General features: G+C 39.3%; 2 protein-coding genes across 2 annotated transcripts; one reads left to right on the forward strand and one right to left on the reverse strand.

Moving 5' to 3' along the window:
* The first annotated feature begins 3685 nt into the window (after window positions 1-3685).
* Window positions 3686-4653, forward strand: LOC111593129 (androgen-induced gene 1 protein). The gene has a single exon (XM_023305731.2). The coding sequence runs from the start codon at window positions 3693-3695 to the stop codon at window positions 4389-4391; it is 699 nt and encodes a 232-aa protein (XP_023161499.2). The 5' UTR covers window positions 3686-3692; the 3' UTR covers window positions 4392-4653.
* Window positions 4654-22212: 17559 nt separating this feature from the next.
* LOC111593126 (thioredoxin-related transmembrane protein 1-like) lies at window positions 22213-23239 on the reverse strand. The gene is made up of 2 exons (XM_023305727.2): window positions 22482-23239; window positions 22213-22424 (listed from the first exon to the last, which is right to left on the reverse strand). Exons 1-2 carry the CDS (start codon window positions 23196-23198, stop codon window positions 22407-22409), a joined length of 735 nt encoding a protein of 244 aa, XP_023161495.1. The 5' UTR covers window positions 23199-23239; the 3' UTR covers window positions 22213-22406.
* Between the last annotated feature and the right edge of the window lie 3762 nt (window positions 23240-27001).

The following is a 27001-nucleotide window of genomic DNA, read 5'->3' on the forward strand; positions in this document are numbered from 1 at the left end:
TCATCTATAATTATTTTTATCAACTCTGTTTCTCTATTTTAGCTATCGTCTATCGACTATCGCCTATTAAACATAGAAAATTATTTCGATTAACCGCAATCGATTATTGATCAACATATATTATCGTTCGATTATCAATTATTAATTCCATTAATCGACTATCGATACATTGCTGTTACACGCCTGGGCTCTCAGGGCACAGCTTGTACTCGAACATAAATACTCGAGTGTGGTGCATTGGAACATGTGTTGCGCGGCGCCATGTAGCATACACAGCATACATATAGTGTCGAGGCTAACCTTCTCCTTCTGCGCTTCCTCCAGCTCATCGGTCGCCCCCGTTTGTAGGACGCTTGGGGCAATCTGAAGTGCGGCACTTCAATTCCAATTCGACAGCAGCCAATTGCAAATCGCAGATGAGACAAGAACAAGGCTCGGGGGCGCACTCCAAATGGCATTTTTGTTTTGAAGATGTCCTGGCTGTTGTTTCTGTTGTTGCTCCTGTTGTCGCCTGTTTTTGTCAGCTTGCCTTATCCACTTGGGACACGAGGCAGCTGCAGCAAGGGGCTCGCTACGGGGCATAAACTGACATACAGCGCAGCTTTTGTTGCTGTTGCTGGCGCTGCTCCAAAGCCCCTTCACATATCCTGTGCAGAAATTGAAAAACTACTAGAGCTAACTTCAATTGAGACGTGCTGCTCTGGACTTGTCCGAGCCACGGAACGGACACTATGATTGAAATTCCGAGCACTGCTCGAGGGGCCGTGCCCCGCCTGCCCAAGGGAACAATCCGATAAACACTTGAATACAAAACCATTTGATGAATGGACTCCTGTAGGCTCTCGATGCTCGCATTACAACTAATTACGAGGACGAGGCACAAAGGGACTGCGGCGCAACGAAATCAATATCGAAATTGTGCGCTACGCCTTTCAGTGAGCCCATTTTGCCATTTCGTTGGCCATATGCTCGAGCCGGGTCGTGTTAGTCTTAATTACAGATGAAGATGCGCTTCGATAAGGCCACAGAGCGAACGGGGAGGCTGTGCGCCGCCAAAGGAAAACAAATAAATATTTACAGTGCGCACTCGCATTTAATGACCCTGCGGTCGGGTCGACTAGCTGACCACAACCCCGTCGATAGAAGTCGCTGCGGCATATGGCGCTGAAATATGAGTCGCTCACATTTTGTTTCTCTCTTTTTTTTGGTGGTTGCCGCGTGAGTTGCAATGCACAGCCGGTAGATCAGCTGGCCCAGAAGATGCGACCATCATGAGATCCTTGGCTAAGTTAGAGAATGTCCATTACAGCTGACATTTTGCGCAGCTCGGAATGAAAGTGAATGCATAGCTCAATTTGGGGTTGGCTCCTGAAATGTTATACCTTGTGGCTAAACATTAATTGTGGCCAGGTAATCGTACAGTTAATGGGCAGGCGCCATCTTCGACTAAGCGAATCTAACATTTTAAGCTAGGAGTTGCACTTGGGGCACACAGATGACAAATTGGCTTCTATAGAATATACAATGCCTCAAAAAATTACTGGCACTCCAGTAATTTCCAAGTTTATATATACTCGTTAACTAACTGAAGAGAGAAAGATATAGAGAGAGAGAAAGAGAGAGAGAATATGTGTCTTTCCTTCTGTATCTTCTGCAGCTGCAAGCTGGAAACTGCAAGGGCAAAACGAAGAAGCTTGAACTTCTACAGATTTTAGTGCATAGCGCAGAAATACAGTTATTTGACTGTAGACCCGTTCTCAACATCAACCAAGTTGTACAAGTGCCGTCTTGACTATTTGTAGAAACCATTTTCTAAGACTAAGACTCATCAGATTTTTTTAGTTCTTTACTTGTTAACTGGTCCTTCCGATGAAAATATTGATTTTCGTATGAACTGAAATGTTTTTGGAGCATTAACTAATATTATACAACTACGAATAGTCTAAAAAAATTTTAAAGGCTTATCTCTTCGCAATGCCATGTGAGTGCTTATTGATTCTTTACATAGTATCTGCTAAATAAATTAAAAATATTATATATTATAATTACTGATACGATATGTGTGTGAATATTGATATTATTATTAGCAAAGGCATCAAAGTATTTATCATCAATAATATCAATATTCACACAAATATTTACTGCAACAAAGGCAATACGCTTCAATTGTAGAATCATAAATTCTGCTGCTTTCTTTGGCAGCTTCACATGATTTATTTATATGATTGAACTATTTTCTTTAATAATGCATACTCTAAATACTCCATTTTCTATTCTAGCTCTTCATTCTCTTCTATTCTCTATTTTCTTTAATAATGCATACTCTAAATACTCCATTTTCTATTCTAGCTCTTCACAATGTCACTTAGTTGCGCCTGCTTTGAGCTACAAATTGTCATATTTAGTAGCATCAAAAGTAAAATTTGTGATGTTTACGCTTAGGCTTTGCACATGAAATAAAAGAAACAACATTTTTGTATGGAATAATGGCTCAGCACCTTGGTTAGTACTTGGCTTCCATTATCAGGCACACAGCCAAGGGGCAAGCAAAAAGAAGAGCAGAAAATAAAACATGACGCAATAAAGACGTTTACATTCGACTGAGACATGGGGTTAGGTTTTTGTCAGTTTGGCGCTGGAATTGGAGTTCGAGTTGGAGTCCCTTTCGCAAAGGATGTGCCTGGCTGCAGCTGATTGTTTGTGTTTGTGTACTTTTTATTTACATGCGGCGTAAGTAATTTTTATATTTGCACAATAAATGTGGCGGCCTAATTGAGTTAGAGGCGCTTCGTGTGTGTAAATACAGCAAAAGTGACAAGAATCCTTGAGCAGCTTCGCAGCTTCCCCCGCTTGTTTGTCTTCTCTCTGTCACAGCAAAAGTCGCAAGCCAAACAAAAATCATCTTAAAAGTGTTTCACTAACAACACAAGTAAGCGCAGCAGCATTCAAGTTAACTTGGCAATCACTTAAGCCGCTTATAGCTAATGCACATTCAAACAATTCTAAATTTTCATATGGCAATCAAAAGTAATCCTAATCGCAAAAATACTATTAAAAGTTTTTCATTTAAAATTTTTTTCAGATTTGCCGAATTTGCATTGCAACTTTAAGCCAAACATCACAAAGAGCTAAAGGAGCACTTGAACTTTGATGTATATAAAAAAGAAGATCTAAGCGGAAACAAATTGGCTAATATAGGATTATTTTAATTTCATTCTCGAATCATAACTTCCGAGCATCTAGTCAGTCTCTTAGACATCAAATGTTTCTACCTTCGACTGTTAATGTGTCCATCTATCTTTCTTCTATTGCTCAAAGAGTATGCCAATTGCTTTATGAATGAATTTAATAAAGTATTTTTGTATATCAAGTCCTACTAGAAGCTAAAAGCAGTTCTGCTTAATGTCAACAGGGCAAAGTGACAATTGAAGCTGACCTTGACCAAATACTGGAAACTCTCATTAGCAGAAAAGTTTCTACATTCATATAAAAAGAGCTAAGGAAGCTCAAGGAAATAGAGGCTGAAAGTTAAGTTCGCTAAATGCGAAAGCCCCAAACACGGACAATTACGCTTCCAAAAATATGTGTATTCTCTCAATAAGAGTATTATCAACCGCATCAAATCAGGTGTAGCGCGTCACAGCTATCAATAGCTTTTTTATGATTTATTCTGCAGACAAAGTGCAGTCTAAATGAAGTCACGCTTGGTGCTAGCGAGTGCGCATAAGACGCGCCTATTGCTCCATTTGTTGGCCACTGTGCATCTGGGCTATGCGATCTACTATGAGTACTTCTATGCGCAGCTGCCATCAGTAGCCGTGCAGCTGGGACTGCTGGCGCCCGTGGGTGGCAAGTTCAAGTATCTGACGTTCCTCAACGGGCTGCTGCAGTGCGGCTACTATCTGCTCGCTAGTCTACATGATCTGCTGAGGCTGCAGCGACTGCAGCAGTGGCGAGACTATCTGCTGGCCTGCCTAGTGCTGCCCTTGGCCTTAACTTTGAGCGTGACTTTCTGGACGCTGTGTGCCATCGATGGTGAGTCGATCTATCCGTACTTTTTGGAGCTGATCTATCCGAAGTGGCTCAAGTGGACCATGCACTGCCATGTGGCTGTCTATGCGCTGCTGGAGTTGTGCACCACTGCACATCAATATCCGAAACGAGGCAGGGGACTCGCGGGCTTGACTGCTGCCCTAATCCTTTATCTAATCTGGATATATTTCGTGCTCTTTTACACCGGCATCTGGATCTATCCGTTTTTGGGTGCATTGATGCCGGCGACCAGGCTTTGCTTCTTTGCTGCGATCATACTGCTGGCCTGTGGCTACTACCTGGTCGGCGAGCGCATAAACCAAGTGCTCTGGACGTCCTCCAGGGAGAATGGGCATTAAGGAATGGTTCATAATAAAGCAATTTCCGTTTCTCCAATTCACGTTGACTGCGGGACGACGCGAGCTGGTTGGGTTGGTAACAAATTTGCATAGAAATGCGCCGGAGTCGACTCGCTGCTCGACGGCCAACGGAAATTGAAGGCAATAATAATGACAATTGAGTTGTCAAAATGTTACGAGTGCGAATGCGAGTGCGAGCGCGAGTAAAGGAAAACCAAGCCCAAACCCAAATTCGAAGCGGACTGTGTTGTCCGTGCCAAGGGTTGGCCTGCACTTTTGTCAAGGTTTGAGGTTTGCTTCTTTTCTTTTGCGGTCGTCGAAGCGTGGAATTAACTCAAATCGATTCGCTGCACTCGTCAAGGGACGCAGCAGTGGCGAGGGCTATAAACGTAGAATCCACTTAAGGGTTTTCAGTTCTTCAGTCGTTACACTCGAGTCGACAAAATAAAAGGTTACCGAAAACCTTGACCATGACAAGTGTATTATAATTATAGAGTGAGTGTATTCAAAGTATAATAAAAATTATATAATTTGTTCCCAGCAAGGCAGTGTTGAAAGATCACATTGAATGCTTTAGATTTCTTGTTCAGAACTACAACGGATCCTTCGATGAAATCCTGTCACGAGTGTAGTATTTCCCTTGATTGTTAGGAAAGCTTAAAATAATTGTATGCTAAAAGGACATCCTTATGCATATCACTAGAGTTTTCTATATTCAAAACACAAAATGCAATTTGAGTTTAGTTCTAAGAGTTCTCTTTAGCTGATAAGCGAAATGTGTTGTTCGGCAGTTAGAGCCAGACAAATCGATTAACTAGAACTGATTGTTGCGAATGCATTTCCCATATTAGATGAGAGTAGTGAACCCCTTCTAGTTGTGTGCCAATGCCAATTCGCATAGCCAATCTGCCACAGATTTAGATACATAAATCATTGGCCGGCAGCTGTTTTGGGTCACGTGTAGAGCGAGCGAACAATTTCAGCTGTGAATTGCTGAGAAACAGCTGAAAAGGTTGGCAAGAGCAAATCCTAACATGCGTCACTCAATCCTTTCAGCTGGGTCGAGGCTCGTTTGGTTTTCTACGGAAAATGGAAAATGGAAAATGGTAAATGGAAAACATGCGGCGCACCCACACGCGGCACTTGTGCTAAAAATATTTCAATATTGAATGGGAACAGCTGAAATGCATTCGCACACACACACACAGGGAGAGAAGGTCGCCTGCCTGGGATTTGTTTATGGCAGGCCGGAACCAGTCGAACGTTACCGGAAACGTGTTTCATATGTCAGAGGAAATGCTGTTAGCTGCCTGCGCCTGCGCCTGCTCCTGCGCTCATTTATGAATGGGCATGGGCATGGGCATGGGCCAGGACTCGGGACTGAGAACTCAGCACACTCAGGTACTCGAGCTCAGCATGCAAATGAACCGACAAAAGAAACACTGGGAACGACGGCATCAATTGAGTCATATGGCGCATGGCTGCCGCAGGGGCTGCTGCGAGGATGTCCCAGGATCTGTGTCAGCTGTCGATCGCGCAATCGCTCGACCACTGCCCCTGCCCCTGCCCTCTGGTCCCGGCCACGGCATTGTTCACTTCCACGCACGATTGATTCAATTGGCGTGCTACCCCCTCCTGCAGCTAGCTACATATCAACGAGTCAGCCGCTGCGGTCTGTCTGTCGGCTAGCTTTTATTTTATGTATATTATTTTTGTTTCGATCTCTCCGCCCCTTTCTCAATAATTTGTGCAAATATTTTGTGAGTCGCTGGCAAACAATGGGATGCTCCTTTGTGTCTTCCCGCTCGCCGCACACAAATTGTCAATTTGTCACCCGCGTGAATTGCCGAGCCGTTGGCATGCAGCAAACAGTTACAACAATTGCCCGTTGCGAGTATCTTTCAACCATCGTGCCGGAAAATTGTTTATTTATTGTTATTCATCGCCAACATCGGCCCCGTCCCATCGCCATCGTCGACTCTCACAATGCAATTTCACGTTTAATTGCGTGCGTCTGTTCTGCCAAACGATTTTATAACTCGGAAACTCACAACGGAGCGGGCAAAAAATGCAGGCTGTCTGTTTTACCAATCACACACACACACACACAGGTAACATTTTAATGATACGGCCAAACAATTCCCAGACTTGTTCGAGTGAGCTGTACGCATATAAGTACATAATGATATTTCAAACCCACGAGCTGAGCATCGAGTGCATCAAATATTGTTTCACAGAGTCAACGAAACAGGCCCTTATACATAGAATGAGAATATATTATTAATCAATAATGAGAGCTGCTCATATATAGTCAAAGCTAACTGATGTAGGTATATATATATATATATATATATATATATTACTTGTACTCTGCCATGAGCTATGCATTGAGTACAGCTGTTATTATCCGTCTTTATATAGCTATATTTCTGAGAGCTGTTTGCCTTTGTGCTCGCTAGTTAAACTCTCTGTCCTCTGTCCCTATCCAAAACTAAATTTATATTATATAGACAGTTTCATACTAGCACTAGAGTAATTATATTATATATTTATGTTTGTTGTATAAATTGAAGTCAATTGTCTTGTCCGAAATTTAGTAAGTAAGATGTAAGAATGTTAGATAAAGTCAACTCTCTCTTATTCAAAGCAACTTAATAATAATAATAATAATAATTATTATTACAATAAAAATAGCTAATAAAATCATGTATGGCTTAGTTCACGACTTGAATCAATTTAAAAATTTTTAAAAACATTAAACAAATTTTAAAACGTGAATGAAATAGTCTAATTTTTAATATGAAGCAGTATATAAAGATATATAAACTATATAAATGTTCCTAAAGATGTATAGCATCTAAGCTCATATTTCAGATAACCAATTTGAGCAGAGCAAACTGCAATTTTTAGATAATTGAAATGATCTATAAATTATCATTTTTAAAACTTGTCTGATCATTACTGGAAAATTTGTCATCTGAGTTTTGGCTGACATAACTATCTAGAATCTGGAATATTGATTCGTAGTATCGATTTGCATTCACAGAATTTCCATTTTCTGGCAAATACTTAGCGTGTCTCTAGCTAGGGTTTTTTTGAAATTTCAGACTCAAATAATGTTTGATTAGTAAGCAGACAGTCCACAATCTATCTACATTTAAAAGTTACAGTTAAATATAACGTAAGTATTTTTAATGTTAACTCCAGATGTGATATCTGGAATATTTTTCATTCGATTTTTTGATCACATAATAAAACATTGCAAATGTCAACTGAGCCCAGCCTGTTATAAAATGTAATTCAGATTGATACCATATACCTTTATAAGACTGCGAAATTTGTGAAAATGTTTTCTCAGTGAGCGGAAATTCCACTTCAAAGATATTCAATTCTGTTTTGCTTGAGCCGGATTTGTGAACGTTGCCTGTAATCAGTCTTGAAGCTTCTCCTGCTGTGCCGTCAAAGACAACGATTCCCCCAGTGCACCCGTTGCATCATTTATCGGTCCCCTATCTTCCGTGCCCCCTATTCCCTAGCCCCTAAACGCCCATCGCATTGTCTTCTGTCAGCATTGATTAAACTTTCTGTCTGCGCTTGTCTCGCACGACGCGTCGCTGCTCCCCGTTGCATGCGTGAAATTTCGCCCATGTTGCACAAATTGATGTTGCATGCCGCTGACATTGTTGTTGCTGTTGGCTCTCCTTTTGTTGTTTTACTTGCTGCTTGCTGCTGTGCTGGTGGCATGTTCGCGAAAAGTCATGCGATTTCCTCAGACGTGCGCAATTAGGGTGGGGATAGCCGACCCCTGACAAGACGACCCTCCTTTTAGTCGACCCTCCTCACGGGGGAAACTTGTTTTCGTTTTTCTTCTCTTTTTGTTTTTTGTTTTTTTTTTTTTTAAGTTAATGCAAGCAAAGTATTCAACTGTTGGCGCACACTATTAACCCAATTAATTGCAAAAGTTTAGCAGCTCTGATTAGAATCAGCTGCGAACATGATGACTACAAAGCGTTACGACAACAGCTCCAAACTTTTGCCAACTCATGTTTATGCTTAATCGACTCGATAAGGTATAACAAGACACAAAACAAAAAACAAAAACAAAATAATTTACATCTTAAATTAAGAAAGAGACCAAAAAAGCTTACAATTTGCTAGCCAATTAATTATTATTTTATAATTTATTTTTTATTGCTTTTATTTTCGATGAATGTTTGAATATATTTTTTGATTATATATTTTTGACAAATTGATAAAGTGGATTATAAAACTTAAGGTTGAGCTGTAGAGAAGGTTAACAACTCACTTGAAAATTATGAAGCTATAGCTAAAGGCTGATTTGTTCAGAATGTCGACATTAACTCTCTAGAATACTATATGATTTAATATATGAAATGATATATATGATATAAGCTAGACATAAAATTGTGTATATGATATGAGTGCATGTTTGCAATGCCAAGTGAATGTGATCAGCACCTAGATTAAATGAAATTTCAGCTATGTACAACGGTCTATATATATTCGCGCATTTGCATAGACTATTCAAGCTCCCAGCTGAACAGCAGGATTAAATTTTAAACTATATAATATTTAAATGGAAAGCCAGGCAACGCCATTTGCCCTTGTCGTTGAGCACGTTTGAGAATGATGCGAATTTTTTCGCATACATTTGTGAGCAGAAGAAAAGAAAAATTTGTAAACATTGTCGAGCGGGGATGCTGCAGGGATGGGGAGCGGGAGGAGCGCAGGGCCGGCGGAGTAGGCAACATGTGTTGGCCGTGCGAAGGGATTGGAGCGTGGCGTATCACGATTGCGGCAATCAACAAATGGAGCGGCAACCTCATTAGTCAAAAGGAGGGAACAGAGCGCCGCAAAAAGGAATCACAACACAACCTACAAAGCCCCCCTCGCGCTGCTCAGCTGCCAACCATTTGTACAGCTCCTCCACTTGGTTGTCGGTCTGCAAAGAGGATGTGCGGCATATGTGGCCACATTAGTCAGTGGGTCGCTGAGTGGGTGAGCATGAGCATTCACTTACAGATACAGAAACACACGCACGCACACACACACACACACACACACTCGCGTACAAACGTGCGTGCTCGCGAAATGGTCTCGTTGGGGTAAACGCAGCGGAAATTGTAAATTTTTTGCTCGCAAAACGAAAAAAATAAATCATATGCGTGAAATGTTTGCAATGCCGCCGAATATACCTCCGCGATGGCAGACACAAGCGGCTAACAGGACAGCAGCAGGTGCACAGTGGTACCAAGTCTATGGAGCAGCGCTCAAGCTGCAATGATGTCTCTGAGACTGTCTGCATTCCTCTTTCTGATTTGACTAAGTGTTTTTTAGCCCTTCTCTAGAATTTCATATTCAAATTTAATGTTTCAGGTTATTGCGGACCTAAAAGTAGGCAACAATAAATTGAGAAATTATCATTAGTAAGAAATAATTCGTAGTTCTAGCATATAAAGCGAGCAATGTGCCAAACTTGACATGCGTGAATTAGGCTCATTAATACAATACTTTAGTTATGATAAAACTAAAAAATCTGGTTTAAAGTTAAGGAAAATATAATTAATACAGAAATTTCTCATTGCCTACTAATTTATAATATAATAATAATTTTTTATTCAATTGCAATGTTCACCTTAAAATAGCATAACTGAATTAGCAGAAAACTTACAGCTCGAATTTTCAATATTGAATAAAAATTGAAGACTTAAGAATGCAACTCTCATGAGTAGATGAGGAAATAGTCAATCAATAGCCAGAAGAGAGCTTCCAATGTAGACTTTCTTGTAGACTTTTGAGTATATGTGTTATTTTCTGATTTAGGATTATAATATTGAATCAATTATTTGCATATTCCAAAAGGAATTTTTTTTTGTTATACAAAATATTTTACATTAATCTCCAGCCATCTTTTTGGCAACTTAATCTAAGCACAAATGAATTAAATATATTTTATAGAGCAAAAAAAGTGTTAAGAGTACGTAAGAGTTATAAAGCTCTAATACAGAATTCTTATCACAGAATTTTTCCTTAAAACTTCATCGTCAGTCAGTCATAATCATAAAAGCTGTCAAATTTTAATGAACTCTTCCGATATATTTAGACAGCCACTAGAAATATCATAAAATAAATTTAATGCAGATTCTTCCAATTCATCTAATTAGAGATATCTAATGATATTATCAATCTGTCAGCTTTCCATCAAAAGTGTTGTTTTTTCGAGCTGAGCTCACTGTGCTGGCTACAAAATGCACGTTAAGGCAACACAGGCCACAGGCTGCAGGAGGAGGAGGAGCATAAAAAAATAATAGAAAGAAATGGTAAATAAGAGGAACCGAAAAGCAAAGCATCTTGTAACACAGTCACAGACACAATTACGGCTTGCTGCTGCTGCAAACGTCAACACATGCCACATTCCCTGCCAGCTAAAGCACACATCACAGGGTATCCTGTGCTGTCTTATGGCTTGTGCCTGGTGCCTGGTGCCTAGTGCCTGGGATCGGGCAACGCGCTGAAATATATATTTACATATTCACAAATGCAAACAATCCACGTTTGGTGTGGCGAAAATAAAAACGTCATGTTGTTTGAGCCTCCGCCGCATGATGAAGAAAGATGCGAACGGTAAATTGCTGTGTCGCTTGAAAGAGTGTGTGGAGCGGCTGGGCGTGGCAGCGAAAGGGGCTGGGCACGCTGTGGGTTCGCTGTAGCTAACATTTCCAGTTGCCACTTTGTAAAAGACGAGATGACAAAAAATAAAAAACCCAGAAGAAGAAGAAGAAGAAGATGCTGGTAAAGAAGGAAATTTCCACAGCTATGAAATCCATAAGCAGCAAGTGTTTCCTTCGGGAATAGATAAGGGGGATAAAGGCGTTGGAGTAGTGGTTAAAGGTGGCGGAGCAGGAGCAGGAGCTGGAGCAGGAGCAGGAGCTGGAGCAGCTTGTGGTTTGAGCAGGATGAGCTGCTGATGGTTGCTTGGTTCGTTGGTTGTCAGCTGCTGCCCTCTCACACTGCACACCACACACACACACACACACTTACACACATCTCTCGGCGCTTTGCATAAAGTAATTTCGAGTGACAAGCGCGCATTGTTGGCATTTTTGGTGGCACAAGCAGAGCAGCGCAGAACAGCGCAGTTTCCCAGTTCCGTTTCTGCTGCTGCTTATAAGAAATTCTATTTCTGTGATTGTCACACACACTAGTACACACACCTGCACAGGTACACACTGCCACACTCTCATAAGTATATAAATTATGTGCGAAAACTTTTTGGTTAGCCGCAGTCGCCGCACAGGTGCGCGCAAGTTCGTCGTAGGCCCCGAGGGGCCATCGGGTAAGCAAGTGACATTTTTAATTATGTCGCATTTGAAATGATATAAAATACACTTCAAGCACACACACACATATATATATATATATATATTATATATGTATATTTGTCGTGTTTTCTCGCTTTGTTTACACTGCCGTAGCTTATTTATTTAAATGCATTTCGCACGCCCTGTCACAGACCGCGCCCTCCCACAGTCCAACCCCAACCGCCTCTTGCGCACCTGTGCACCACCTTCATCATCTGTAGTCGTATTTCAATTTATTGCCTGTCCTAACCTGATGGCAATTTAAATAATGTCCTGCCGGAATTGCCAACTGCCTCAGCCAGACCCCCGACCGCCTTCATTTCGACTCCTCTCTGCCACAGCCACGCCCATTCATTTGGAATTGTCAGTCTAGGTCGCAGCTGGCCAAAAGGAAACTGAATTCCGAATACTTGTTTATTTAGGCTTTCACAAGAAAGTTTTTAAAGCAAACTACACAAACAGTGCCGATCCAACGATAAATAAATTGTTTATGTGTAAATTATAGTTGGCATAAATAATAGCAGATCTCTCTATAATATTCTATTAAACTTTTCAAGCTTTAAAGGTAAGTTTAGTTGTGAATTTTAAAAAAATATATATTCTAAAAAGTATTAAGTCTTATGCGGAAATCTGATTGAAATTAAATTTTTAGAATATTATAGTTTTAGAAATAAAGATTAAGTACAAGAGGCATAAACAACTAAGCACTCTCAGTGAACATCTGAAACTATTGTCAAACTACGTCTAAATTCTTCCTTTATGGATTAGAAAAATTTAATTAAATCTAATTTTAGTTGTCTATCAGCTGCTCTATTCAAGCTGTCCTAGTTTTTCTGACGATATCTTAAGCTGACCTGACACGACTGCTCTGATTGTGGACTCATAATTTAAATCATATTCAGATTCTATTCATACGCCGCTAATTAGTTACTCCTGATACTGATAGACTTCTCAAGCAGCTTATGCCACTTACTTTGTAAATGTTTTCTTTATAAGTAACACGAGTTCCAGGGTAGAGCACACGAGATGCGTGTCAAGGACCTGCAACTGATGCACTGAAGTAACTGACAGAATTTCATGCCAGCGCCTAGCAGACATTCTACACTTAGATATAGCCCTAGATATAGCCAGTTATACAAAATATATTTGTGTTATGAGTAAAAAAAAAGTTTGAAGGGAATTGTTTATTATGTCAGAGCCAAGCCACAAAGCTTTACTGCTTTTTGCTGTTTTAAATAGTGATCTCTTTGAATTTCGCTTCTTTGGCTTCAATTAAGAAGTTGGCTCTAGGCGAGACACAATTGTGGTACAGTCAAAAGACTGTGGACTCATTTCATTTGTGCTCACATTCAGCTGTTGGTTTTTGTGCATGTTTTTGGCTGGGTTTGGATGAGTTAAAAAAAATTATACTTACAGCCAGCGTGTTGCGATAGCAGTAATAGCCGGGCTAAAGGCAAAGTTGGGCATAGTTTTTTCTGCTGAACTTTTCAACTCTGCGAAACCTGACACTTGAAATGGAGCCAGGGCCCAATGCCAACATTAGCAATTGCTGCGGGCCTACTGAGCACACTGATGTGCACACAGTGGTCCAAGGAATGCTCAACTTTAATTATCAAAAAATTGTTTTCATGTGCGACTACTACAAAGTGTGGGCCTGCCAAGTTGTTGCCTATTTTAGTTTCAGTTTTAGTTTCGGTTTTGTTTTTAGTGCCAGGCGGCAGTAGCACAACTAGCAGCAGCAGCAGCAGCAACAAAGTTGGCACAAAGTAATAAGTGCACGCCAAGGGAATTTAAATTAAGTTACAAACTTTGCATATTAAGCGCCTTATATGCCCACACCGCAGCCACCCACCTCTGCCCCGGCAAACTAAACAAACTCGCTTGCAAATACAAACACAAAGCTCCAATGAAATTTACCAATACTCGCAGTTACCCTTTCATAACCCACACACAACCACATAATGGGCAGCGCACACACGTGTAATGGCCCAGCAGCAACAATGGTAACTAACCTCGCAGCTGCGGGGCATGTGCGACTTGTGTATACCCTGTGCTATGCAAATTGTATACGCAAATGGTTCTAGGACTTCAAATTAAGGGCTCGAGTATTTGAAAGATGAAAGGAAATTATTTTGAAAAGAATGGGGTATATACGACTACTGTATATCTTGTCGATAGCTCCAAGAGGTATAGGCATAAGGTATGATCTGAAATGTAGACATTCTGAAACAGATGCTCTGAGATATACTGAAGACTACACAATATATATAAATTTGTTTATATATTTCATATTTTATATTTTACTCCATATTATATATTCAAATGATCGAGCCTGCCAGTTAAGTACAGCTTACAGGGTATTACTGAACATTATGCTCTAGATTTTTTGGACTGCTCACTTGAAGGCTCTCATTGGGTGCGGAATGCAGCTTTTGGGCATCGTTTGGCATTGGGTCGCCGAGTCGAGTGGGTTGAGTGGGCTGAGTGTGGCAAGAACTAATTCGGCAACGAGGGCTTACATGATTTTCATATTAATGCCAGGCCTGCATAGGCGATATGCCAGCTTGTTAGTCGGCAGGCAACATTCGACATATTTTTGCTTAGCTGCCTCAGTTTTTCGGCTTCTCTTTTTATGAATGGCTCCTGGGTTGAAGCCTATTAAAAGTGATGTTTTGACTTGTATTCAAGGCTAGTAATTGCAAACTTTGCTTTTTATCTGGCCGCCGGGCAAATACCAGAGCAGATTTCAAGTTGTTCTGTGACTGAGATTCGTGGTCTTTTTGTTTTTTTTTTCGTTATCTTGTGGATGTTTTTCATGGGGTTGAATAGCAACCGCAGCTACACATTTTATTTTCAAATGACATTTAATGGTGGCATTCAGTGGTTACTCTTAAGCGGGGCGGTCCTCTAACGTCCAGCAATTGGAGCTGCCAAGGGAGACGACACGCTCCAAAATTTTATGATGTGTAAATGGCAACTGAAAGGAGACAATCGTCGAGGCTGACCGTTCCGTTCCGTTCCGTTTCGTTTGATATTGAAATAAGACCATAAAATATTATGCGATATTATATGCACGTAAGCGTTCGGTTTCGCATTTTCGGCAGCCAAATCGGGTTTGGGGATGTGGAAACAGGTCGTAAAAGACAAGCGCAACAAGAACTTGAGAATGTTTCGCACTATCCGTGGCAGCTGATTTCAGTTCTGTTGTCCTTTACGACTGCGATAGGCCCAGCAAAACGCTCTCCCCATTCCCAATCCCAGTCGCAAATGCTGCTTCAATTCCTGCCTTTGATATCGCTTGTTGTGGCAGAGTGTGAGGCACATTAAAACCGCACACGTTTCGTTTTTATTATTGCTGCAGGAATATTGCTGGCATCGAAGTGTTGTAGGTGTATGGCGAGACCCAGAGTTCTGGTCTGCTCCTGGCAATTGCCATCGATGACGTTGCGTCGGCGATAAAAATAATCAAGTGCAATCAACTGTTAACAATTTATGACATTTATTACAGTTTTAATGTCAAATGCTTAGCTTTGTTGCCTTCGCCTCTTGAACGATGCGGGGTTCTTGATCAAAAGGTCCTTCGAGTAATCTGCTTTGATTTCCAAAGTTCTCAACTCACAAATAAATATTATTTTTACAATATTTATATAAATATGTAGCTCAAAAATTGTCACAGTTTCATTATGAATTTTGTAAAATAAAAACTTAATTCAAGTTTCTTTTATTTATTTTATATTAATTTGTAATTGATTATTGCTTTTTTTATATATATAAAACAGATGCTTAGAAGACTTTAACAATTTTAATTTGAGTTTTAAATACATATTTATATTTAGCTTACGCAATGAAGTGTGTGAAACTTCTTCAGCTTCAAATTTATGTTAAGGAAATTCAAATAAAACTCGCATTTTTTTTACATAAAATAAATATTTAAATATATATTTAAATTAATAAATTTGTAGAGTGCTTACACTAATGTCTACAATTTATTTTAATAAAATTAAATTTTTTTACTAAATATTTTGTCACACAAAAGCAAATTTGTGGCCCCTAACTGAAGTAGCAATTAAATAATTTGCTTTAAATGAAATATTCAAAATAAAACAGAACGAATTAATTTTCCCTCTCTATGGGTAAAAGCTACATCAACAAGCACTTGAATTGAGAATTGAATAAATATTTATTTTAATTAAAAACTTTTATTTTATATAAAAACACAGTAAATTTCCGCAAACATAGGTTTAAATAAAATTATATGGGATTTATTTTCAGTGCTTAAATGGCTGGCAAACAAAATTGTTGAACAATCGAAGCAGCGCGTGATGCAAATTTGAGTATGTGTTTGTGGAGGTGTTCATGTGTGTCTGTGTCTGTGTGTGTGTGTGTGTGGCTAAGTGAGTTCGTAATTATTGGCATGTGGCACGTCTAAAGGGGCACAATTTGAATATTAAATGGCAAATGCTGGGCAAGCCAAAGTTGGTAATGTGGCAAAGTCAGCTGAGCGCCTGCAATATGCATTTGGAAATGTCGGGGGATATATAATTTTTTAATTGACGCCCTTCCGGGCGTTACTTAGGCTAAAACTGAACTCCAAGGATGGCTCAAAGCGATGGGAACTCAAACATGTTGCAGAGGATGAACTGTCTGAATGGGTAGGAAGGGCGGCAATTGGCAGTGGCAATTTAAACATCAATAATTGAAAAACTTGAGCCAAATTTGCTGCGTAACTTGAAACTAATTGCCAATTAAAAGTTAAATGAATCGCATCTAAAATTTATAAGCCAACGCGCTGTAAGGCAACAGCTACAACAGCCAGACAACGTCGACCATATTGCCAGATTCGCAACAATTTCAATATAGATATATACACTTGTATATATATATAAATCCAATTGGAAATGTCTTATTTCGCACGACATCAGCTACATTCGGCTGCTTCTACTTCGCATGAAAAACTGTTCAACATTTGACAAAATCATTTAATAAGAAGCAACTGACGAGTTCACAGCATAGGTGCAACGGGTCATGCATATAATTCCTGTGTGATGTGATCTGTGAAGAAGTGAATATGGTAATCAAGGAGAACATATCATTGTTCATATGCCGCCTCCTGTTACCTAGAGCATAGGCCCGATACTGAAAGCGACGTGACAAAGTTTTGGCACTGTTTCACAAATTGAAACTGACTAAGAGCAGTTCATATTTCGACTAGGATTTCGACGGGGCAACTAAGCCCGGCTCTCGGGTCTGCGGGACAACAATATAGTCAACTGAGCTGTCCACTTTTGTGCTGTACAATGCATACATATCAAAAGGAAGAAGAAGCAGAGGACGAAAAAACTGTTTCAGCGTGTACATTTCAGAAGAGAAACCGAGCGGAGTTCTTTGTAAACGTGTTTAAAACTAGAGCTCAATGCGAGCCATACAAACAATGTCTCGCATTGTGTTGAGAGTCAGGCGCAAAAAAGCGAAAAGAAAGGGAAGTGAGTGGGAGTCGGAACCGGGACAGCATTAGGAGCCGTGGCAGTAGCTGGAAGGAATACTCGCTCGCAAAGAGGACGACACTGTGCGCACTTTTGTGCGTTTTGCATGAGTGCCAAAGAATCGAGAGGAGTCCCTGACTTGAATACGAACTATGTGAACTACGTGCACCTCGCCCATGTGAAACAATGCGAGCAAACAATGCAGAGCCGACAAAAACCTCGGGCAAATAGCCATACACCCTGTACACACACGCGCGCACACACAAAAACACGCACACACGCACACATACACTGCGAAATAGCAATAACAATGGACAAGCCCTGGTGCTAGTAAATATGCAGTCCAAATATGTCTGTGAGTAAACACGACTAAAGTGAACCTGAACCTCACGTCCAGAGCAGGCAGCCTCGTCGCTCTGCTTTTTCAGAAATTTATTCTGCTATCTGCATCAGATGTCAGAGCAAGTGGATAAATGCTTCAAGTTTGATGCGCAACCACCCGAAATTCAGCCTCTACTATGCATATTGCAGCGGATAAGTAGCAACTCTTTCCGCATCCAACATTTATGAGATTCAATTTCGATAGACAAAACATATTGAACAGGCAACTAACTCGAAAGTCCTGTCTGAGAGATTTTAGCATGGCAAATAAAAAAACTAAGATTGAGTTAGACAATTGAGTTTAATTGTTCTTCTAATCTATTCTTGCCTTATTCAAATCAATTCAATAATTATTAATTTCACTTGAATATTTGTATAGTTAGGCTTTCAGTAATAGTTTGAATTTGATTACTCCTTTTGAATGCTAAAACCAATTCATATTTACTTTTAGCAAGTTGTAGTTATATTCATGTAGATAATAAAAATATTAGAAAGAAAAATTGCATACAATTTTTCTGAAATTTGATTTCAAATATAGAATTGGACTCAAAATACATATATTATATATATAATATAATATAATATAATATAATATAATATAATATAATAATAATATAATATAATTTATTCATGTAGATGATAAAAATATTAAAATGATTTTCAAAGAAGATTTTATAAAATTTCTCAAATTTATTTAATTTCAAATACAAAATTGGACTTGGTTCAAAATATATCAATTTATTCATATAGCTAATAAAAATATAAAAAGAAAAATTTTATAAAATTTTTCTGAAATTTAATTTCAAATACAAAATTGGACCTAGCTCAAAATATATGAATTTATTTTCTAAATTTGAGATGCATGGCCAAGCTATACAAAATTATTACACTTTTCAACTTTATAATATAATTTATTTAATACATAGAAATATCTTGATGTAAATCTCACAAAGACACGGTTCTTTTAATTATCTCAAATCATAAATTGAATTAAAGTTCCCGAAATATGCTTTTCGAGTCAAGAAAAATTAAGCTGTGAATATTAATTTTATAAGCTTTAATTTTTTTTTATTCTAATACTCGTATCTATCGAAGTTTTCTAAGCCTATATATAATTTAAGATATTATGGACAGTGCGCACCTTCAATTCCAGTCAGTCTGTTCTTGTGTGCTGCATGCATTATCGAAGCTTTTGGTATTGTCATCAGTGAGCAGGGCAGGCATTAATCAAATTACACGACCAAAGTCCGATGAGTCTTATCTCTGAGGGCTTGGCCATGTACATTGCAGCAATATCGCATATCAATCCTAATAGCAGCTGTCGCGTTATCATCCAATCATGCCCCCGAGAGTTTTATGTCAATATGTAAGCATTTCTATTAGCCTACTATCAGGAGTTGTCCTAACCATTACGAAACACCCGCCCCAACCACAAGCCGCTCAGTTGCCGGTTCATTTGGGCAAAAGCTTTCCATTTCTTTCTTGCGTTTTCCTTTTTCTTTTTTTTTTTTTTTGCTTCCTCATTTCCTTTTCTGTTTGACCTAGACATGTAGAAGTAAGCACATGTGATACTGTGTGTGTGTGTTACATAAGTATATGTGCTCTGTTTGCAAAATACGCACATTTTTACCCAATTGACATTTCAGCTAAAAGTCTTTGCTATCACCGGCACGGAAGTGCTGGGCGGGACTGAAACCGACTCGAACCAGAAACCTTTCCGAGTTTCCTGTTTCTCGACTGTTGGTTGCTGTCCTGCCCTCCCGCAGGCAAACGACCAACAAACAACGGTGACTCGCTGCCTTTCAATCTCTCTGTCTCCCTCTCTGTGCCTCTTTCTTTCTTTTTCCTGACATTTCGCTAATGGTGTGTGCGCTATAAAGCCGGCTAATGCCCGTAGAACCCTTTCACTCAGACTCCTTCTCTCTCTCTCTCTCTCTATGGCTCTCTTGGCCCTATAATAATTGCCGTCCTTCGCTTGGGCATACGAAAAATAAGTATTATTGAACACCGCCTACCCTCGATGCCTTTTGTAAAAGGCAACAATAGTTCAGCAAAGCAAAGGCCCTCAAAGACTTTAGAGTACAACAAAAAAAAGTAAATAACAGTTTGCTGCATTTATATCTACGTAGCTCGGCTGATGGATGGCTGGATGAATGGCTAGCTAGAGCTGCTTAGGATACGTCAAATGGAACCCCGGCGAGTGTTGTCATGGCCATGTGAATGTTACAATAATTGCGGGTTTTCCACAGGAAGGCGACAATTGAAACGGTTAATTGGAAACTCTGTTCGCCAAACAGCAGCAATTGAAACATGACACTCTGTCAGTCAGGGGCATTTTTGAGAATAGCCAAATATTTATATTTATATTGAAGAGCATTAAATACCTAAAGGAACTTTTAAGTAGCTAAAATCAAATGCGAGCCTGAGCATATATAAATTTAGATATATTTTATGCTACGCAAGAAAAGCCCCAATCCCTAAATAACAATCGATTACATAGCTACGGAAATCAGGGACACGGGAGGCATAAATATTAGAAAATCTACGTTCAAGCGAAGCATCTTTGGACATCTCTGTACAATTTAGGTGTGCGTTCGTTTCTAATTTGACTAAAGCCTCTTGAAACATTTTTTCCAAAGCCCCAAAGGCAATCTGGGAAACTCAATTACGAGTAGTTGGCAAAAAAGGAGTAGATAAGGGCCAAGAACCCGGGACCAAGACGAAACGCAACAGTTAAATGGGTCATTTGGTCTATTTATCATTTTTGACTGGGCCTGCTTTGAGCAGCAGTTGGTCATTCAATTTGTGCGCTGTAACTGGCGGCAATCAATCAAAATGCGCAAATCGCAGGGCAAAACCAAAAAAGGGAAAGCACAAATAGACCGGGTCAAAGCTGGCTATCAACCCTTTTGTTTGTGGGGCACTGCAATCTAAACACGTGAAATTGGGTAATCGTTTGTGCGTCCTCCGAACTGGACAGACGAAGAGTCAATTGAGGAACAACTCAAAGTTGTAAGTCCTTAAATCGATACTTGCAAGACAAATGGGCCCATTTGCCAGCAGCTGGCCTCGCAGCCAAAAAATGTATATTTCTCCAAGCCAAATAAATAAATTTGCCTCTACTGAATGCCGTAAGTATATTAAAACATTAAATTGTATTTGATATGCAAACAAATACATGAAATAAATCGCAATTGCTGATATTTCACGTTCTGAATTGAGAGTTTCTCTTTCTCTGTAAATCTATCCTGAGCTGTCAGCATTTTGTTACAATTTATTTTGTTCGGACTTTCAATCTATGACCCGCACCCTCTCGCCCTCTGTCATATTATAAAATTATAATGAGCATTAGCGATTTGAATAAGCTATGTTAGCCCTGCTCTTGTACTTTATAGCCATAGAGTTTTTGCCTTTACATCTTCATTTAGCTCAAGTGATTTACACTTTTTTTGTGTTTGCACCTCCTCGACTCCTTGCCTGCTTGCCTCCTTGGCACGTTGCCTCCCCGTCTCCTTGCATGAATAATGCATTGTAATTTCACAGCATTCCGTAAGTTTCAATCTTAACGCTTCCATCGTTATTATAGTCATCATTATTATCATTGCCAGTATTCGTATTATTATTCCCATCATGTTGTTCCATCGTTTTGAATTACAAATTTATGCCAAAGTTGTGTCTAGTTGCAACTGTGCTGCCCTCGCGTTCGTTTATGAAAATGCCAAATGCAAAAAGCAAACTTCAACAATTTTGCGGTTTTCCATGGGAATTTTATTTACGTCGACCAACATGAATAGAAAGAAAATTTATAAAATTTAAATTTCTACTAAGTGCAATTATAAACTTTGCAGCTAATAAATAAAAAAGAATAAGAAATTTTATATTGTTATATTAAAACTTATGAAGAACATAAATGTTTTGCTAGAGCTTTAGAACTTTATAAATTTCTATATTTGTTTAGACTGACTTCCGGGCTGGTTTCGATTTATCCTTAGCTGCCTTTCTCACTTTACTTATATTAATATATTTAAATATATAAATATCTTTATAGTCATAAGCACACGCTAGATAAACTGTGGCAGGCTACAAATAGATGTAGATATTTGCAAATAGAAATTGCTCTTCATTTATGCCACTTAAACGGATAATACCTATGACAGGGCATAAATAAAATAGGAAAAAAATCAAAATAAAATATTTGAAGCTAAAGATCCATTCGTCAAACGAGCAAAGCAAATGTCAGTTCAAGGCAGCTGCCTTGGTCCAAAATTTGATTATGACTTGAGGCCAAATGTATTTGTGACAGGTACAAATCCAACGGTTGATTGAAACAGAAACAGAGCCCACGAGAGAGCTTAAGCTTGAAATCCTTTTTATTTGATGCGAAGCTATATATAGTTTCATTAACTTAGATATCATTTATTGAAATGGCTATCTGGCCTCGACCCATCAAGGCTCTGTCCGTGCTTTCTCGTCGGTCAGCCTGAGCGCATATGAAGCGTGAATATGGACTTAACGCTAAATAAAACCAGCCCACATGGAACTGTTTCCATTTACCAAATTGAAGAACATTTGTCGTTAGTTTATTTAGTTTTATATTTTCAACACAAAGAACACCCGGCGCCGGAGGTTTCACGATGACGAAAGAAAAAATCATAAATACGGATTAAACAAATAACATTTAGATGTTGGCGATTTTGGTCCTACGGTGAGGTGCTCGAAATGATATCGCAGCTATTTAAATACAATGGCTACGCAACAAAAAGGAAGAATTATTCTAATACAAATTTCTGTGGATCAGATGGAAACTTAAAGAATATTGTTATTGGATGGAAATGCCGACTTGCCTCAATGATCACCTCCTGCTTGCCGGCAGATAGATCCTTAACTTGTTTCAATACCTTCTTTTTCTTGGCACGTTTTGGCGGTTGTCGTCTTTCGTATATACAGTTGTAAATTCCGCAGCCGATTGTCAAGGCTACGGCGACGCTTAGAGCCAGCCCGATCCGCACCAGCCAAGTGGCATGCTCGTAGTCAGTGTTCAGCCAAGGTAGTTGGTAGACCTGATCTATTGCTTGTATGTAGCGAATGTAGGCTTGTATGAGTAGGCCATTTGGATGCTGCCAGAAGGGCATTGGGTCTGTTTCCTGCCATCTTGTTTCCGCCAGCTCCCTCAGCTCGTCGACGCTGTGGACAATCGGCAGCTTGCGGAATACACCATCTTTAACATGCAAAATTGTGGGCAACTCATGCAACGAAAAGCGCCTAATCACTGTTTCCGAATATTCCAGCTTCATGCTGGCGACAATCATGTCGCTCTTTTCCAGCTGCTTCTCTCTGGCAAACTTGCTCCACACGCGTTCAAACTTAATGCAGGTCATTATCAGCGGCACGCAGAAGCCGATCATCCACTCGCCCTGCAGCATCAGCTCCCACGAGCTCTCATCCAATATGAATTTCTCGTTCTTTGGATTCTCGCTCGACACGCAATGTTGCAGTTCGCAGGCAACTCCGCAGAGCAGCAGCGTGGCAGCTGCGCACAAAATATGTGGCGAGATTTGCATGATATTCGGATACTCGGATATTCGGAAAGGCTCGATGATTCAAAAAAAAAAAATAATAAAATAAATTGTATATATGTACATATATAAATATATATATGTATATATATATATATAGGCATATGTAATAAGTAAATCAGATCTCACATGACAGTTGAGAAAGCAAAAAGGAGAGGGCGAGCTGTCTCGTTTGCAAGGCCTTCTCATTGCGGCGACGGATGGCCATTGTTGAACGAGGAGTGAAATCATCTAACAAACATCTTAAACTGATGATACAGCGATCTGTAAAGAAAGGCATCGCATTAGGAATTAATGAGATCCACTTTCTTAATTGAAAAATCACTAAAGAAAACGGCTTAATTTAAAGAAATAAACCTATTTATAAATGAAATATGAATATATTCAAGGATATTTAAGACAGACGACCAAAAAGATAAGTTCTACTGAGCCACTAAGCCATATGGACAGATTTTTGAAGAAAATAGCAAAAACCAAGGCGCACTGAACTCGGTGAATAGTGAAATATGAATAACGAATAGAGTCGGGTAGAAGACGCCTTAAAGCAGTTGCGAGACAGTTTCTAAGGATGTAACGTCTTTGGTATTTGAGCATGTGAATAGGATATATTAATGCGGAATTAAGAAATACGATTGCCGAGTTGAATGTCGGACGTTGGGAAGGTGCCATCGATAACTGCACGGGCAGCCGTACGCTTGGCTGACTAAGAGAGCAAATGACGATTTGATACGCAGGCAACCTGCGGCCAGGTAGCGCGCGTCCAAGCTGCTGCCACAGAGACCCATGTCAGCAGCGACCTGCGCCCTGACTCTGAGCCAAGGCCCAGTTGCATTGTTTGAGCAACGTTCCGAATTTGTTGTCTAGCTATTGTCAGCATTATGATGGATTTTCTGCACATGCCAGACGCAGAGCCCTATTTGGCTCTAGAGTTTCCCACGGTAGACGAAGCGCGCTAAACCTGCAGCCATCACCTGTGTCCTTTCACATTGGAATACCCACCGATAGTGCGTGACCATTTTCAGCGCTTATGGCAACCAGAAGAAAGAAAACATAAAAATGTTCGGTTCCCAGACATCTTGCACAGCAATTGGCGCGCTTTTAACGCTCTATCTCTTGATCCGTCTAATCCAATTTTCCTTAGATTTACAGACGACCGCCGAGTGTCTAAGAACATGCCCGTCTGTCTGTCTAGTCGTCTGACTATCTAGTCGTCGTTGCGATCTCGCAAGCCGCAAAAGAGATTTCAAATTTTCGACAACTCATCAAATTTCTTAATTATCTTTAGTGTTATGAATACACTGAGACAATGGAGACTTCTTTGTACTTGTTATGCAGACATCAACTCTGCGCAGGGTTCCGGGTATATTCTAGTCGGCGACTCTTGGCTACAGCACTCTTCCTTGGTTTTAATAGTACTTTCTAATAGTACTTCCTATACATATCAATAAAATACAGAATGAAGTAACCAAAACAAAACCTGTGTCATTTTCATATCTGAGTTACATTCGTAATCCAAACAAATTTGACAACGAACACTTAAGAATGGCATAGTCGGATGTGCCCCACTAGGAGCTATCTTGAAACTTAAATTAAATAATTTTGGGCAAATTTAAAGCCGATATTCAAAATATAACAAAATCAAAATTGAATAAAATACACATAAAACTACTTAAACAATTTAAATGTTCGAAATCAAAAGATTTAAAAACTGAATTAATAATAATGTTTTTAATCAATAACAATTTCTTTTTTGAAATAAAATGTAAAATTTTTGACTAAGAGATAAACTCTAAAATGTAATATATTCATTAGTCACATAAAAATAATCGAAAGGAATTACTTGGTAAACAAATATTGCTATTAAGTTTATTTTATTTGAATTGCTAATAAGAAGTCTTCAAGAATGTTTATTTTATAATTTTATTTATAATTTATTTCATAATTTATTTGATATAAATTATAGTCCAAATATCTAAAAAAAACTTTAATCTATCAGTGGTAATAAATATAGCAAATATCTCAGCTCTCTTTCTCCTTCATTCTTCCGTGAGATGCACTGACAACTGACCTGCATCAGCGTGTATATACCCTGTACCCAGACAACCGTTATGAGTAAGCATCAAGTAAAATATCGCCGCCCATTAGTGGCGTAAATTATATTCAGTGCTGCAAATGAACGAATGAATGTGGCGCACGTGAGTTTGGCAAATAACGTTATTCCGGATAGGCATGCCACAAAAGCTTATTTTGGCTTCGTTTTAATTAAAGCGGCGTCCAGAGCCAAGCACCACGCACCACGCACCACCAACCAAGAACCATGCACCACCAGCTGACAGCCAACAAATGACAACCGCATTGCAGTATGGAAACATGGCGCTAATTACGAATCGCATTCATCAATTGAATGTCGCAGACCAGGCATATTTCGAGCCTCGCAGACCGGATGTGGGCGAAATGGCCGGCTTTCGGGCAAAATTGTTAAATTAAAAAACTGGTCGTAAATGGAAGCGACCATGTCAGAAATTAATTAAATTAAGCTACAATATTTTTTTTATAAATAAATACCGCAGTTAACATACTGCGTATGCACATCGCATATTATGTTATGCTAAGAATGCAGAGGGGAATTCAAATAATATTCGACTATGGTCCAAAAATTATTTCGAGTGTGCTCCTTATGAATAAATATAATGTATTATTCCCTTGTAACTGAAATCGCAAAATATATGAATTTAAATATAAAACTCTAATCGGGAGTGCCTGACTATGCAGCACCTCTATGGTTACTATCAATGCCAAGATAGACAAAACACACGCAATTTCTCCTGTACACGCACACCTCTAGTCGGGATTACTCGACTGTGAGATACCTGTGCACCAGCTACACATTTTTGGCGAAAGGGGGCTGTATCCAAATCCAATCGTTTTATCGATTATTATAGACGGACCAGCAAACGAATTTCAAGCCTCTAGCTCTCATATTCTCTGACGCAGAGACGGACAGAGCTAGATCGACTACGCCATGTATCCGAGTATTAGAGTACTGAAGAAAAATAAAACAACAAGTTGAATTCACTAAAGGTAATTTATGCATGTAAGAAACTCTTAACAACTGGAAAAATTAATAATCTAATAGATGCCCAATTACATTCAATTAACAGATCTACTAAGGTTTTAAGAATTGCACAGGATATTACCAGATCCATGCTCAACAAGATCAGTTTTATGATTGCGAAAACCTTCTTAATTCTGAGCACCAAGACATTGCCACGATTCTGCAGCACAGTATGAAGACATTCATTAAATCCAGCTATTATTTGGCCAATTAGAGTTTCGTGTGGGCACTTCATGAATGCATATATTGTGTTAGCCACACATCTAAACAGCCATTTGACTATAAGAAACGTAAGCATGGCCTGAAGAAGCTTAGCACAAATTTGGTAACACATTGCCAATGATCCTTTTCCTTCTTCTTTTCTATGATAGTGAGCACAAAGCACTATCAAGAGAAGGCTCCAAACTGCCATTACGCTTTTTGTTAAAAGACTGCGCCACCACGTCCAAGCTAACAGTAGTACTTAAAGAACCGAAATTTGATACGCTTATGGAACTTGGCATAACAAATGACAGGTGTAAGAAGAAGCATGCGTGTAGAATGATTGGATTAACAACTACTCGCCGTGTTCGGGGTATCTGCTCGATTCAACTAGCGCACTCTTACTTGATGCTGGTTCGAGGTCAGTTTTCTTCTGCTTTTTTATGGCAGTTATAAGCTGTGGAAAATATTT

This window comes from Drosophila hydei, unplaced genomic scaffold, assembly GCF_003285905.1.
Source record: "Drosophila hydei strain 15085-1641.00,03,60 unplaced genomic scaffold, DhydRS2 tig00000001-arrow-pilon, whole genome shotgun sequence".
NCBI classification, from domain to species: domain Eukaryota; kingdom Metazoa; phylum Arthropoda; class Insecta; order Diptera; family Drosophilidae; genus Drosophila; species Drosophila hydei.